This window comes from Sinocyclocheilus grahami, unplaced genomic scaffold (assembly GCF_001515645.1).
Source record: "Sinocyclocheilus grahami isolate Dianchi unplaced genomic scaffold, SAMN03320097.WGS_v1.1 scaffold185.1, whole genome shotgun sequence".
Classification (NCBI taxonomy): domain Eukaryota; kingdom Metazoa; phylum Chordata; class Actinopteri; order Cypriniformes; family Cyprinidae; genus Sinocyclocheilus; species Sinocyclocheilus grahami.
In genome coordinates, this window is record NW_015505364.1 from 1,243,262 (window position 1) to 1,259,630 (window position 16,369).

The following is a 16,369-nucleotide window of genomic DNA, read 5'->3' on the forward strand; positions in this document are numbered from 1 at the left end:
GTTGTTGCAAATAAATATTTATTATTATTATTATTATTTTATTCAAATATTGTCTAATTGTGTCTTATTTACTATTAAACGTTTTCAAACTAAACTTGCTTATACTACCGTCTTAAATCATATTTCTATCACTGACGAAAAATATGTTGTCTTACATTAAAATTGAAAAATGTAATTAGCCTATTCTATTTATGTTTGTATGTGAACTCGAAATCAACCCCAACTTTGCTTCCCATCACAAGATCTCCTAACCGAAGATCACATGATCACTAACGGAAATCACATTGTGTATATATATATATATATATATATACACACACAAGTGATTTATTATTATTATTAGGGCTTCATGTTAATGTTAATTTTATGTTTTTGCTAAAAAAAAGTGCATATAGCTGCTAATTGTATTTGTTGTTTGTTGATTTTCAAATATAAAACTTATTGAAAAGTTTTCAGTGTGTGTATCAGTTCTTTTTGAACGTTTTCATCTAATTTGAACAAAACCGTGATAATATTGATAATCGTGATAACTTTGGTCACTATAATCATGATATGAAATTTTCATACCGTAACATCCCTATAACAGCATGTGTAAATGTATTATTGAATAATCTGGTCTGAGATCAGATGTGCTGCGTCTGCTCTGATTGTTCAGTATTTATCCTTAAGTGTGTGACCCGGATCAGCAGTTTTTGGCTGTGGAGACGGACACGAGATCAGGAGCAGAAGGGGCCCATCTGCCTGTTTACAAACGCATTTGGTGCCCTGGAGTGTGTGTGTGTTTGTAAGTTTATGTAAGTGAACGTGCATGTTTGTGAACGAGTTTGGCTGCTAAAATAGCAGCAGCTTGGCTGAGAGAGTGATTTGAATATCTGTAGTTTGGCAAGAGTGTGTTTATAATATGCATTCTGTGGATGTGTGTGTGTGCTGTTTTGCAGTGGGTTCAACGCAGGGCTTAAATCTTGCTCAACTGACATCGTTTTTAAATAAACAATAAAAAAAGCATCTGTATGTCAGTAGATTAATCAGTAATGGTAGCAAATTTGGTTGCTTTAAATTTGTGGTTTAGTGTTTATTATTACTATTGTATTTTGAATTAGCTTTTAATTCAACATTTTTATTAAAATTTTAGTTTAAGTAATTTTATCATGTGCTTTTGTCATTTTTATTAGTTGTTTTATATTTTACATACACATTTATATTTAAAATAATATTAAAGCTATATAGATATATTTATGGGGTGTGAGATGAAAGAGAGTGCTAAAACCTTCCTAAATGTTTATGAATGAGCATATACCTAAAACAAAAGCATCACACGAATGATGATGTGTAATGAGTATATTTGATTGGATCGAGCTCTGTGTGCGTCAGAGATGACGTTCTGCAGAAGGTGTCAGTGGAATTGACTGCGTTCTGACCAGCCCGTGCATTTTGCCTCAAGCTGTTTAACCACATTTTTGTGAAGCAGGGACACCTGAGAGGACAGCAGTGTGACCGCAGCGAGATGAGGTCCCACCGGGATACTGATGTTCAGTTTGTTTGACCAGATTCACCTTGACTCACCGCAGTCCAGCTACTGATACTGTACCGATGGAGAAAACAGGATGATCATAGACGAGGAATATAAAGGTGAAAAAATGGTCAAGGGGTACAGATGCAGTTAAAAGGAACAGGAGTTTGGGTGCAGATGTCCTGTGGTGTAACTGCGTAATACTAAAATAAAGATGAAAGCTGTGAAAAATAACCTAGATAAGAGAGAAGGACACTGGGGTTTACTGCTCTCAGTTGTAGTATAAAACCACACGCACATGCTTAAAATCACAATCTCACAAACTCAAAAGAACAGCATACTAGCATTCTTACTATTTCTGCAGTATACACTGTAGTATATAAAAAGGTCATATGAATTTAGTATGCATAGACTGTATGAATAACCTCAACAATACTTTCCATTTCAAGTTTGACAAAACAAAACAATCTATAACCTTTATATTTAACATCTGCCAAAGGACATTTTTTTTATATAAAATGCAAAGAATGCTGGAAGAAAGAATCACAGTTTCAAAAAATATATTAAACAGCACAACTGTTTAATAATAAGAAGAAATGTTTCTTGAGCACCAAATCAGCATATGAGAATGATTTCTGATTGATCTTTTTTCTCTCTCTCAAAACTCAGCTGTGTATAAAAATGTATTAAAATAGAAAACAGTTATTCTAATAATATTTCACAATGTCGCTGTTTTTACTGTATTTTTAATCAATAAATGTTGACTTGGTGAGATTTCTTTCAAAAACATTTAAAAAATCTTACCAATCCCAAACTTTTGAACATTAATTTGAAAATACTGCTGTTGATTAAGATTCAGTACACAGTCAGCTAGTATTCCATTCCGGACATACTGACTCATACTTTCTCTCTCTTTCTCTCTTTTCACACATTCACATGAAGGTGACGATAAGTATAGATATATCCTCTAGCTGACACTCGCAGCAACCTACATGTTCCAGCATACAAACTTTAGCTGTAAGCACTCAAGTTTGTTAGATTTATACTTGACAGTGGGGTCATACAAATAAACTTAATTCAATATATATATATATATATATATACACAATACAATATTTTGTTTACCATTTTCTTTAGGATAAATTTTGTTTAGGATACAGTATTTTTCTTGGTTTAAATATGCATAATTTTAACTGGAAACCGAGAAAAATACAGATCAAGAATATGATTTTTGCAGTGCTCTGTCAGCATTCGGTCACACATCCTCTCTTATTTACAAAAGTTGGATCTTGGATGCTGGTAGGAGCAACAACCACATTTTCACTCTGGAGTCCATCTGTTTAAAGCTGGATATTTGTTTTTATGAGCACTACTTCTGAGCTGCAGGAGCTATCACTGCAGAGTCATTAATTAATTTGTTGCCATAGGCAACTGATATCAGGAGTAAACATAAACACCAGGCAGAAGTGATGATTGTTTAGTGACATTAGCACCAGCATCAACCAGCTGGGGCCGAAGAGGATCCACGGGAGACAGAAGGATAGCTGCGGGTGTGCACTTGCATGTGTGTGTGTGAGTGTGTGTTGGCTTGTGCGTGTACATCAGTATGTGTGAAGTGTTGCTGCTGCAGTCATGTGACTGTCAAACCATTCATTTCATGTTCCTGAATGAGTCACTAATGATGATTAAATTGAAGCCCAAAGATAAAAACAACAGACATTTATCCCAGTTTATTCAAAGCAGCACAAGCAAAGTTGTGATCCCGTCTCTCACACATGCACATACAAAACACACACACACACACACACACACACTTGCATTTGTGGTTTACGGGGACTGTCCATAGGCGTAATCGTTTTTATACTGTACAAACTGTATTTTCTATCGCCCTACACCAACCCTACACCTAAACCTACCCCTCACAGAAAACTACTGCCAATTTTTTAATTTCATAAAACACCATTTAGTGTGTTTTTAAGCCTTTTGGTTTATGGGGACAAAGGAAGTGTCCTCATAAACCATGTTTACGTTGTAGTACCCATGTCATTATACACATTTGTGTCCTCATAAACCATATATACCAGAACACACACACACAAACAAACACAGAAACATATGCACAGCCCTGAGCAGCAGCAGCTGGTGGTGGTGTAGAGTGAAATCATTATTCAGTGTGACAGTAGCAGATTCATTACCAGCAGTTAAGATAACAGTGGTCAATGACCAAATGCATTAAACAGAAACATTGAGAGGAAGAGACGTTTATTTCTGTCAGTCACAGACTCTTCCTCTGTGCATTTCTTCTCACTCTCTTTTAGATTTGAATAGAATAGAATAGAATAGAATAGAATATATTGGCACATGACTGAAACAATCCTAGCTACTTTATCACCTTTATTCTTTATTAATAAAAGTTTCTGCCCAAACCAGCAAAGTTGCCTCACCCACACTTAAATCCCATTGGTCTGAAGCACCTTACAAGGCCTTTTCAAACTGGGATCCAGGGGCCATCAGACCAGATCAGAAAAACGTCAGGAATCCAGAAAAATGTAAAATAATTTAATGTAATATAATAATGATATGCTAAATGCATAAAATATTATTTAATGTTATTGTTATTATTATTCTACAATAAGTTTAATTTACCACATTTGACATTTATTATTGTTTCATTCTGAATAATGCTTGGAAATCATGAGACTAATACAATTATTCCATTTTACTGACAGCTGTAGATTTACCCTTTTCTTCAGGTTTTTAAATATAATTTATCTTAGTGTGATCTTAATGTAAAAACTTTACAGACAATATGTTACACATATTTATAATATTTTTATTTTTAAAGCATAAACGGGTCTTTATACATTAAATTATAAAGCTGCCTTTATATTTTAGGAAGGAGGTCTCTCACAAAGGGATCATCATATTTTGGGGGTCTGTGGCATATAAAAGTCTGAAAAATGTATTAAACATCACCCATAATAAGGCGAGATTGATTCCATATGAATGTAAGCGCCTGCTTGTGCACATATAAGTCTTTAAAACAATAATTTAAGAGGTGCTATATACATACTTTTATTTCGTTTTTGTTTTACTTGCATACAGGAAAACACAGAACCTGTAACCTGTGAAAGAGAGAGCTTTGGCAGCAATGAATGAAGTCTTGAAATATATTCATTATGCTGTCTTTCCATGTCATGAGACTAATCTGTCAGACATCTGCACTTAACTACTCCATCTGTTTGAGTGACAAATAACCTTCTGAAACCTTCATGATTCAGTGTGTGGATCAGCTAGACTCAACAGAGAGACAGAAACGGTGTCAGTCAAAAATAGCACAGGGGAGAGCAAAATCATACATTTACAGCACACACAGAAACTCTCTCAGGGGAAAATGTGAGTGTCTGTAAGAGGGACAATACTGTGATTGTCATATTTAAGATGATCACACAGATGTGTAACTTTAGCACGGTCATTTGCATGTAGCGGCACAAAAACCATCATCATCATCATCATTCATTCATTCTCTATGTAGTTTTAATGAGCTTTTTATGACAATGAACACACAGATTCTCTCCATACAAACATTATGGGTTAATGAATACTCTCATATATGATTTCCTAGAGCCTCGATATATCAGCTTATGGGAATTTCAGCAGGAAACAATGATCATTCCCCATGCAGAGAAGAGGGATGGCAATTTGTACACCTGTCATAAGCACTCTGTATACAGCATACAATCAGGGTAGGCACTACAGGAGGGCATCCAGAGGCATTGCTCCCTCAGCCATACCAGCCAAAATGTCGTATTTGACCAAACTATTATGTCTTTCTCGTGTGTTTTACTCTATTTAATAGCCACAGTGTGCAACTTCGCCATAAAATGAATACATCAGTAAATTATTTGTGAAAGTGTTTGCTTTAAGCAGTGTTGGATCCTGGCATATGTGATATACAGAGTGACCTAGAGCAGTATTGTTCTCTGGGGCGATGAGGGGTGCAGATACACAGCTTTGAGATAAATATTGGGGGCAGTTTGACAGGATTGAAAATGAATTGTGACCAAGTGAGTATCTTTCTCTGAGCAACTCCCTAGGCTTTAGTTCGCTGCCCCCTCACTTTGGCTGCTATGTGTCTGCACCATAGAAATAGGATAAGTGCTCATGGAAAAAAAAAGCCTCTTTACCTGCTAGAAGCCTAAAATGGAAGAGAGATGATAAAAGCGGCATATAGTACAGGTCAAGGTTATCACAAAATTGTTCCCTGACAAAAAGGGAATTGAATTTGAAACCTTTATCAGTCTGTAGTGACATTCACACCACTGTATCAGCAAGCAGCAATGTGACTTTATTGATAATCCTTTGTATTTATAGTTTTATTTTCAGAGGCATCATTCATCTTTATCTTTGATTCTTAATTTTTAATTCCTAATTGCATTTGTTAATCTTATTTCTATTAATTTGCAAGCAAGACAGCAAGTTATGAATTTTTGTTGAAGCTGGCACAAATAATAAAAAAAATAAAGAAATGTATTTGTGGGGTTGAAAAAAAGGGGAATTATTATTTTAATTAATTAATTAATGTGTGTGTGTGTGTGTGTGTGTGAGAGAGAGTCAGTAAGGTTATTTGAACCCCAGAGTTTTTATTTTTTGGTGTCACCTTAGCATACAATTTACAGCACAGTATAATAATTTATAGTTTCACAGCTCTGAACTCAGAGTTGATCATCAAAGTAGATAGCATACTTGGAGTTTTCGGAGTGGTATTTTCTGAGATTTCAAAGGTCAGATGTTCCTTTGACTGTCACTTTCCTCCCATGACCTTTCATTAAAGTGGAGAGCTTGACCTAACACCTGTAATCTTTCCTCATACCTTCTGTCGACAGCTTTAAAACAGCAGAAAACACAAACAAAGGCTCTGCAAATCGGTATAAAATCCTCCGAAATACAGACATCTATGATCGGCGACCACTAGATCAACTGAAATTGGCATTGGGTTGAAAGCTTGTTGAAATAAATGGTAATGGATTTAATGCTCTTTTTACTGGATGCAGGGTAACAATACCTTCTTTCATTGATGCTCCCATTATATGTCATCAGATCTGATCGCTAATGGGGGAAGTGTGTGTTTATGGAGGGCTGATGGGATGAAACAGCAGCAATTTGGCCATCATAGAAACTCGAACCTCCCGGAACACAGAGCCTTTGAATGAAGAGAGGCAAATGCCCAAACAAACAAATGAATCTTTATCTTTCTTTTTACTCATTTGAATTTCATAGATTCTCTCTGTGCCGTATGATGAAATGCACCACATGAAAATTGTACAGATAAAGAGAGGCTGCTATTTAAATAATGTTATTCTTTTTTTTAAGATATGAATATAGGGATATGAATGTAACATCTAGAGAGCTCCAGGCTAGAATTCACTGTGGGTGGGGAAAAAAGAGCTAGAGAGAATTGATTGGATTGGATACTTGAATTTTTACTTTTGTTATTGCTTTAAAGGATCAGTCCTGAAATACTGATTTTCTGATAATTAATCTTGATGATTAATTCAATATTGCCCTTAAACAGAATCACTATTTTAATGTTTTTAAAGTCTCTTATGCTCACCAAGGCTGCATTTATTTGATCAAAAGTACCATAAAAACAGAAATATTATTTAAAATATCTATTTTCTATTTTAATATATATTACAATTTATTCCTGTGATAGAAAAGCTGAATTTTCAGCATCATTACTCCAGCCTTCAGTGTCACAAGATACTTCAGAAATCAGTCTAATATGCCGATTTAGTGCTCAATAAATATTCTTGTTATTATCAATGTTGAAAACAGTTGCGAAAATGTTGAAAACAGGAAACATGACAATTTCCTGATCGTTCCTCTCACTATGGCCTAATGTTTCCCTCTCACATATATTTTTCTTTTTTTATATAAATAATAAATAAATATAAGACCCTAAAGTATAGATTTTTTTATGTACATACATATATACATACATGAGGGTATATTTCCATTTAATCACACTCACATGGTATCTACTGCAGCGCATGATGTTGAGAATTTCACATCTTAATATACTGCACAGCAGATCAAGTGCATTAGCAACACAAAAGTCTCCTTTGAGTGTCTGGAAGTTGATTTTTACTGATTTTTGTACTGTGCTGCTCCTACACAACCCCTGACAGCAAACGTCACGAGAGAAACAGCTATTCTGAACTCAGTGACCCCTCATGCACACACACAGACAGATGTTGCCTTACCTATTCGAAACGCTTCAGTTTGACACCCTGCAGCTGTGGGTGATTATCATCATTCACCCTTGCTAATGGATCCAACCTCATTCCTCTTTCTGTCCCTTATCCTCTTCTCCCTCATCATTTGTTCGCTTTAATCATCAATGCTTCAGTATCGACAGAGCATGTTCACCTACTAACAGAGCAATAGAAGCAGAGTTGAAGTGAGAGAGAGAGTCAGCCATGTATTGGGGCAGATTGGTGAGTCTGGATCTATTCAAACGAGGGTGTGAATTTTGAGGGCCATGTTAATTAATGCTTGTGGTAACAACTGAAAGCCCTCATTAGCAGGGTGATTTTCTTCACGGCAACATTAGCGTGCAGAATGCATATGTCTGTAACATAGGGAGCATATCTTAACCAATAAAACTACTACTGCAAGGCTAGAGGCTAATAAGGTACCAATACACAGAATTAGAGAGAGAGAGAGAGAGGGAATGAAAATGATATTTCAGGTGTGTCTCTTATAAACCACTGTTATAAAGCACACTAGAGATTTGTGTTTTCCTTTAAAGGTCATTTAGAATATGCTACTCCACCTAAAGGTCAAAACCATCCTATTACCACAAATAAATAAATCAATCAATAAACAAACATCCATTCTCTCACCATTTGCCTCTGTAAATCCCCAATCTCTCAGCAGCCTCCTGTTTTTACAGCAGAAACACAAGTGTAAAAGCTCAAAGTAATTTCAAAACAGACTCTGCCTTCATACGGTCAAAGTCTCTCTCTATCTCTCTCCATAACGGCATTAAAATGCTGATAAAACCCTGTCTGGATCTGCCGTGGTTGTTCCAGCACTGTGTTCAGGGCCAGATTAACAAATGGACCTTGATGCAACTGAATCAGTGCTTGGACAGTTTATGCAACACAAAATCTGATGTTTCAATGCAGGACATTCAACATAGGGTTTGCCGTCATTCAGTCTCATTCACTCATATGCCAAAGGTTAATCCCATAGCAAAGAAAAATTACAAAAGAGATGGCATTAATATCTCAGTTGTTTCTCCTAGATAGCAATGTGATTATATGAAGAGCAAATGGAGATTCAAGAGTCAGATTTATTTGTTTTCTGAGAAATGTCTTTTCTTGAGTTTCAAATGAAAACTTAGATACCTGCAATCAATGTCTGCAATCAAAAAACCAAGATTTCAAATATTTATCAAATTCTTCATATCTGTTCAAGTTAGACTAAATTTTGAACTCCACGTTGATTTTTATTGCACTATACTCTCATTGTATGTCAACTGTCACATGATTGTACATTTTTTATTTCTTCTAAGGAATTTTAGGAGGCTTCATTGAGTTTTCAGTAATGCTTATATGTAAATATCAACTTTGTTTCTCCTAAACTTCCTAGGGATGCATCGATACTAAAATTCTGGCTGATATTACTAAGCTGATAATTATTTATGTTATGGTTGATAACCTATAAATGGCTACACAATTTTGTCTAAATAAATAAATTAATAAATAAAAAAATTACATTATTATTAAATTAGAATCAATGGTTTAACATGAATTTAACATGAATTAGGCATCAATACATAATTTACAGTATGAGAAGGTTATATTTATTTTGATATGTGTTAAAGATTACATTTAACAGTGTTATTAAAAAAAATCATTTTACATGAGTGTTAGATGGCAGCCAAGTTAATCTACAAGATACAATTCATTAAATATCCAATATACCAATAAATAAATACAAATATATCTAATATTGACCAATAACCAATATGGTACAGATATATCATGCATTGCTAAAATAAGGACGAGCAATGTCCAAGCAATACAAATTTAATTCACTGTCTTCCCTCTTGCACTCTTTTGCTTTACTTCAACTCTTAGCCAGTTGTCTTGCCAAGACAAAATACAGAGCCATGAAATTCAACAGTAGAGGAGCTAAATTAAATGTTACTGGTGTAAACAATACAGAGGAGGAGGAAAGCACTTCAGACAGATGGCAGTGCAGAGAAGAACAGTTAACGATTCACACACAATATATGCTGGATATTTCTGATTAACAGATTTTATCATTGCTTTAATGAGGACTAGTTCTCCTAGCTCACATGCTGAGTGTTCGTAGGGCAGCAGGTCTGTGTTTTACATGTTAATGAAATGTCTCAGTCTTACCAGAGAAGCTGAACTGCAGTGCTGTATTTCACTCTGACTGAGTGAGGTGGAGACCCCAGTAACATGCACTTCAGTGTGAATGAATCAGTGATTAAAAGAAGCACCAGTCGTGTAAAACACCACTGCATTGATCAAGAGCATAGACAGGAAGCCTCAGAATTAACTGGTGTGTTATTATGCAATACGAACCTGAACCTACTGGCACAATCAACTGTGAAAAACTGCTGGGATGTGAAAATGAACCCTTATATGTGACCCGTGCTGGCAAAATGAGCCGGAATGTGCACGGGCTAATTACGAGCTACAGGCAAAACAAGTGAAAAATTTTAATTTTGGTCAAATTTGAGGTTTTCACAGAAATGAGCTCATTAATCCCTCATGTAGTGATCCCAATACAGCACAATGTAATACACATCTAAAATGATTTTTATTTGTACATTTTCTGAGATGTCTACCTTCTTTGTTTTAAAAAGTTGCGTTTGTCCATCGGAAGCAAAGCACTTGCATCTGACATTTTGGTTTCGGTTTTGAAAGGAACATGCAGGAATATATGAAATAAAGTGTGGAACTTGATTGATGTTAAAAGAGTTATTAAGAGAGATAAGACACGAAAAGGATCTTACTCGCACTGACTGACACATCCGAAGTGTGCACACAAAAATGCCTCTCAGACAGTGTGTGATCCGATATACGTGTACACACACAGAATTACAGTATTTCAAAATATCTGTCTTGGTGAGTATTCACGCAAACATAATCTGTTATGCCTTACACGAACGTTTGGTTGACTGTTGGGGAAAAAACATTTGATGTGTAACATTATATTAGACCTGTGCATTACACTAGGCCTTAATATATAAGCCCTCGGTCTCATTAATGTTAATCAAGCAATAAAAGAAAAGAGATCACTCAGTGCTCTTGACTGAGCTACTTTATATGTAATGAATATACTAAAGACTATGCAGTGATTTTTACATTTGATTATTTGTTTTTCTTACCTGAATGATTCTGTTTAAATGTAAAATGAAGAAAGTAATGTTAATTTAATTTGTTTCTTTTTGTTCTACTGTTTAATAGCATTTTTGTTCTTATTTTTAATAATGAAGATAAAATAACAAAAATATATTATGATAAATATAGTGAAGCAAGTGAAGATTCACACCTCTAGTCGCAATGTCTTCTGTGATTGGTCAAAACACCTGCGCAGTGCATTGTGTATCATGGGGAAAAAGTATTTTTCCTATAGACTGGTGTGTGCTGAATTTGGCAGTACTACCAGAGATTTTAATGTATGGTTGCTAGGTGATTTTTTTTTTGGAACCTTCAGAAAACTTTAACTAGATTTTTCTAAAAATTTAATGTGCTGACTCTATCGACTTCAAACAGGTGTAGCTCAGTCAATTTTGTCCGATTCCAACAAGTCACATCATTTTGAAGGTTTTTTTTAATAGAGAATGTGAAAATAACAACAACTTATTTTTGAAAATTTGCTCATTGTGATTGATTTTGCCAGCACAGGTCACATATTTGGTTTGAACTGAATGAGAAACACTCACAACACATGCAGTGAGAACACATGACGTCAGCTGGGTTGGAAATGTCATGGTGGTTTACATTGTTCAGCACATGTACCTGAGAACATTAGTCACAGTGACACACACTTCTACAGTGTGTTTTATTGATGAGAAGAGTCTCTCTGGCTCTCATCTCGGGTCAAGTCTCAGATGCGGGTGGAGACTGGATCTCTGGTGCGAATGTAGTAATGTGTAATGAGATCTGCGCTACTCAGAAATCCATGTAAAATTAGCCAACACATTAACACAACAATAAGGATGATATATAGGGTTATAGTTCAGCATAATGCCCACAATGACCTGTTAAGAGATTCGGTCATGCACATATACACAGATAACTCTCAAATAAAAGCGTAAATAAGTAAATACATGTCTAACCATTTGTAATTCTACCTCAGACAGTCACCTGAACACCGACACAACTGTATTCATCAAGGACCAAACCATTTGGCAATGTAACTAACATTCATGAGTTACTGTTCACAATAATTAAGTCCTTAATCTTGGTGTTTTGGGGTCACAGGGCTCACAAACAGGTGCTTCAGCCAATGATCGGCCATCTGAACAGGAAGTCAAAGCCCGTTTTGACTTCAGCTCTGGTTTCAAAGCCACAGTAACACAGCAGCTACAGTACATATGATAGTCGCTGTAGCAGCATATATATAGCTGATTAGTCAAGTCATACGCCATATAATCACTCAGAATAATCACCTAAATTAATCCCCCACATTCTCTTAAAAGCAATTGTGTCAGACGTCTACATGCATCAGTCATGAACACACGAATAAATGGCCTGTGATTTACGAGGGGCAGGGTTGAAGTAAACGGGGCTATACAGCTCTGCAGTTGCCTTCTGTTGTTAATGTGTGGGAGAAACGCTGAAGGATGTTCCTCTGCTTGCTTCACACACGCTTAAATATTAATTGGTGCATAATAGGGATGAATAAAGTCTAGCCTGGGGCAGTGAGTTGAATCCAAACCTACCGCTGCTTCAGGCAGGCATGATTGCAGTCTGCAAAGCATGGTCATTAGGGTTAGATGCTAATAGCAGTTAACTCAGAAAAGAAAGAAAATCTACAAGCTGCAGGGAAACAGCATCTCTTTCGATGAGGTGTAATGTTATACTGTAAACAGTAGTGTTTGTTTAAGTTGGTCTTTGGTTTAAAATAAATTGTACATGGGTCTACTTAAAGGGAAAGTTCACCCAAAAAAGGAAACGTCTGTCATCATTTATTCACACACACATGGTGTTCTTACTTTATTCTGCATAACATAAATGAAGAACTGTTTTTGTTCATATAATTAAAGTCAACACTGGACCCTATTAACTTTTATTGTATGAACAAAAACATTCTTAAAAATATCTTCTTTAGTGATACGCATCAGAAAAAGTTGTGCAAAAATTTTACCTTTAGGGGCACAACAGCTTGTCACTGGCAGCACCCTAATAAATGGACAACTTTGCACCTTATCTACCCCTAAAAGTTGCATATTAGTGCCTTTTAGAGTAGTTATATGTACCCCTAAGATACTACTATGAAATTTTTAAGGGTAAATAAGGTACAAAGTTGTCCCTTTAAATGTACTGCCCCAGTGACAACCTCCAGTACCCCTGAAGGTACCATTTCTGCACATATTTTCTGAGAGTGATGGGTGAACTATCCCTTTAAGACTTACCCTCTGAAATGCACAAGGGGTGTGGCTTGATGTTCATTCAGGGTTAAAAAGTGTAAAAATATACAGAGAGAAAGTCATTCTGAGACAAAATGACTCACCCCAGCGTTGTCATGGTTACAATGGTGTACCAGAAGGAGGCCGGGATGCTGGTGAACTTGCTGGATGAGGAGCCTTTCTCAGCGTAGAACATGACTGTGGCAAAGATGATGATGGCCATGGTGAGGGAGAAGAGGAGGAAGCCGAGCTCGGACGCGCAACTCTTCAGCGTGTAGCCAAGGATCCGGAGACCCTGGGAGTGGCGGGAGAATTTAAAGATCCGGAAGACACGGAACACCCGTAGCGTGACGAAGGCTCCGCTTACGTCCTCGTTGTTGGTCATGACGAGCCCAATGTAATACGGTAAGATGGCCACCACATCGATAATGCTCATCACACTTCTCATGAAGCGGTACCTGCTGGGTGCCGCGAACAGTCGCATCAGATACTCCACCGTAAAGATCATTACACAAGCTGTGTCCATGCAGAAAAATGCCTCTGTGTAGCGCTCACCGCAGGGGATGTCTCTCTGATTCGGCATAGAACTGCAAGGAACTGTCTCAATCACATTGGTGATGACAGATATGGCGATGAAGAATCCGGTTACATAGTAGAAAACCAGCGCCATGGTGCTAGTGTGCGGGTTCTCGAAGGCCCTCCACATGGTCTCGCGGAAAGTCATGTTGGGGAGTTTGCTGTCCTTGTTGTCCTCAAGGTCATCCATAAGACGCTCTATGTTCTCTCTTTTGCGGTCCTTGTACTCTTCGTAACAGCAGTCACTGATGATCTCGGGAATGATTCCAAAGAACGCCAGCTCCTCATCGTAGGCAGAGATGCACTCGTAGCGTGGGTAGTGCAGCTTGCCTGTGCGGTAGAAGTTAAGAATACTTCTGAACACATCCGAATCTCGGTCAAAGAAATACTCCCTAGTTTCCTCATTGAAGAAGAATTCTTTTTCAGAGCTCCCCAGAAGCGTATCAGGGTAACGGTCTAGCGTGTTGCGCCAGGTCTGGAAGCGTCGGCCGCTGACATTGAGGATAATAATCTCATCCTGATGCTTGTTCTTATTGGTTGGTGCGACAGGCATGGGCAGGTTGGCCACGGGCATCCATCCTATGGCCGCCGCCCGAGCGAAGGGGAGCCAGGCTGCCACTCCAGCAGCCATGGGGACTCCAGCTGGGGTCGAGGGGACCAGATCAAACACCTTCACAACCAGCTTGACATTAGATTAAACCCCATCTACATAGAGAGAGACAGGAAGATAGGAGAAAGTGAGAGGTTGACAAATGTGGGAGGACAGGAAGAGGAGAGAGTTTCAGTGGGAGAGAGTGAGACAGATGTGAAATGGGAGTGAAAAGACGGCAAGAGCGAACAGGATGCCAGCAGAATAGAGAGGCAGAGGTAAAAAGGGAAGCATTGAGTACAGTAAAAAGAAGTATGGAAAAAGGAAACCATGAGACAAGGACAGGGAAGAACAGGGAAAAATTGTATCAGATTGTATCAGACCTCAAACCTTAAGCCTGTTAGTTAGAATCATTTTTTCAAAATAGACAAAATAGCAAAACAAAAAAGTTGTCAATTTTTTACCAGACATAATGTATAGCTCATACTTTGCATTAAAGGGTACATATAAAACAATGCATATATTCTGACAAATATATTGCATTCTAACATGCTGTGCCACTGCACTAATTGTATAGTTTTAAAGACTAATTTTAAAACTATTAATTCTCAGCTCATGTAAGAAAAACTGCAAAGGGTCAGAGACGGTGTGTGCTCGAGACACAGAGCCCTTCGGCAACTGCAGTTTGAAACAGATGCGAACCTGTTGAGCTCAATGCAAAACAATAAAACGCCACGAAATATCGGTCGCTAAGCACTGACAGTGCTGTAGTTCATACTTTACGCGCATCGAGATCTGCACTGTTAACACTTCAACTGCGGTTATCTAAAGCTGCGCCTTAATAAATATTGTATAATATGAACAAGGCTGATGAATATAATAATTGTTATTATTAATAATGGTCCAATTAACACACAGCAAACTCGTTTTCAACAGTTGAGTTTTTGGTTACTTACCCATGAAAAATCTTTGAACTTTTCATTCATTCAGCAACATTTATGACATTTCCTCCTGACATCACATCGAAAGTGTTCGCCGAAACATCCGCACATTAATGATGAAAAGAGACAACAAAAACCAAAGTGAAAGAATCAAATAATAAAGGAATCACCAGCGTGATTGGAGCCGCGGAAAATAATAGTTTATTTGTTTTATTTGGGTCCCTCGGTCACATCCTGCGGTGTTTAATGATCCATTTGCTCGGACGGACAGAAATGCCGCACCGACCGCTCGCGCGCTCGAAGTGACTTCCCGCAGGATGCTCAGCTGATGGATAGAGGTGGTAGATTTTCCTCAACCTCTCTCTGTCGTTCTCTTTCTCTCTTCTCTACATAGACCAGCACACTCCCTTTCTCCCTCCCCGAGGTCTCTCCGCTGCCAGGTCTCGCGCTCTCTAGTTAAGCGCTGCGCGCGCGATCAGTGTTCGTGGAGCAGAGAGAGCGCGAGACGCACAGAGGCAGTATATACTCGCTTTCGCATCAGTCACAGTTTGACAGCGCGCTGATTTCACCTTACTTTATAGTGTGCTCACCCTACTTGCCACAGCTTTGTTACCTGAAACCAATATGGAAATGGGGACGAGGTAATTGATTTGCAAAGTCATTCGCAGCGCAGGTTTTAGCCATTCATATTCAAAGATGACATTCAAAACGTCCTGTACTTCTCCTTCTCACATCGATTCGCAATGATACATTTAAGCAAAGCTTAAACCAAAAGGTATTAAATCAGATGTATCAGAAGTAGGCTAAACTATCAGGATTAAAAAAAATAATTTCGTCATTAATCACATGTTTATCAACGTTTATCTGTTTTAATATTTTGTGTGATGCAAAAAATTTAAATGATGTGTGTGCGTACCTGGTTTTCCCTCGTTATGGGGACCAAATGTCCCCACAAGGATACCAGTAAATCTTGACCTTGTGGGGACATTTTGTTGGTCCCCATGAGGAAACAAGCTTTACAAGTCATACAGAATGAAGTGTTCTGAAAATCTAAAAATGCAGAACGGGGTTGG

At 37.5% G+C, this 16,369-nt stretch overlaps 1 protein-coding gene across 2 annotated transcripts in view; it reads right to left on the reverse strand.

Moving 5' to 3' along the window:
* Positions 1-15,704, reverse strand: part of LOC107594524 (potassium voltage-gated channel subfamily D member 3-like) — a 107,357-nt gene extending 91,653 nt beyond the window's left edge. For both annotated transcript variants that reach the window (XM_016284607.1, XM_016284606.1), the window contains exons 1-2: positions 15,312-15,704; positions 13,295-14,471 (exon numbers count right to left, since the gene is read on the reverse strand). In XM_016284607.1, the coding sequence (XP_016140093.1) occupies positions 13,295-14,397 (1,103 nt within the window). In that variant the 5' untranslated portion in view covers positions 14,398-14,471; positions 15,312-15,704. The remainder of the gene's footprint in view (positions 1-13,294; positions 14,472-15,311) is intronic.
* Positions 15,705-16,369: the final 665 nt, after the last annotated feature.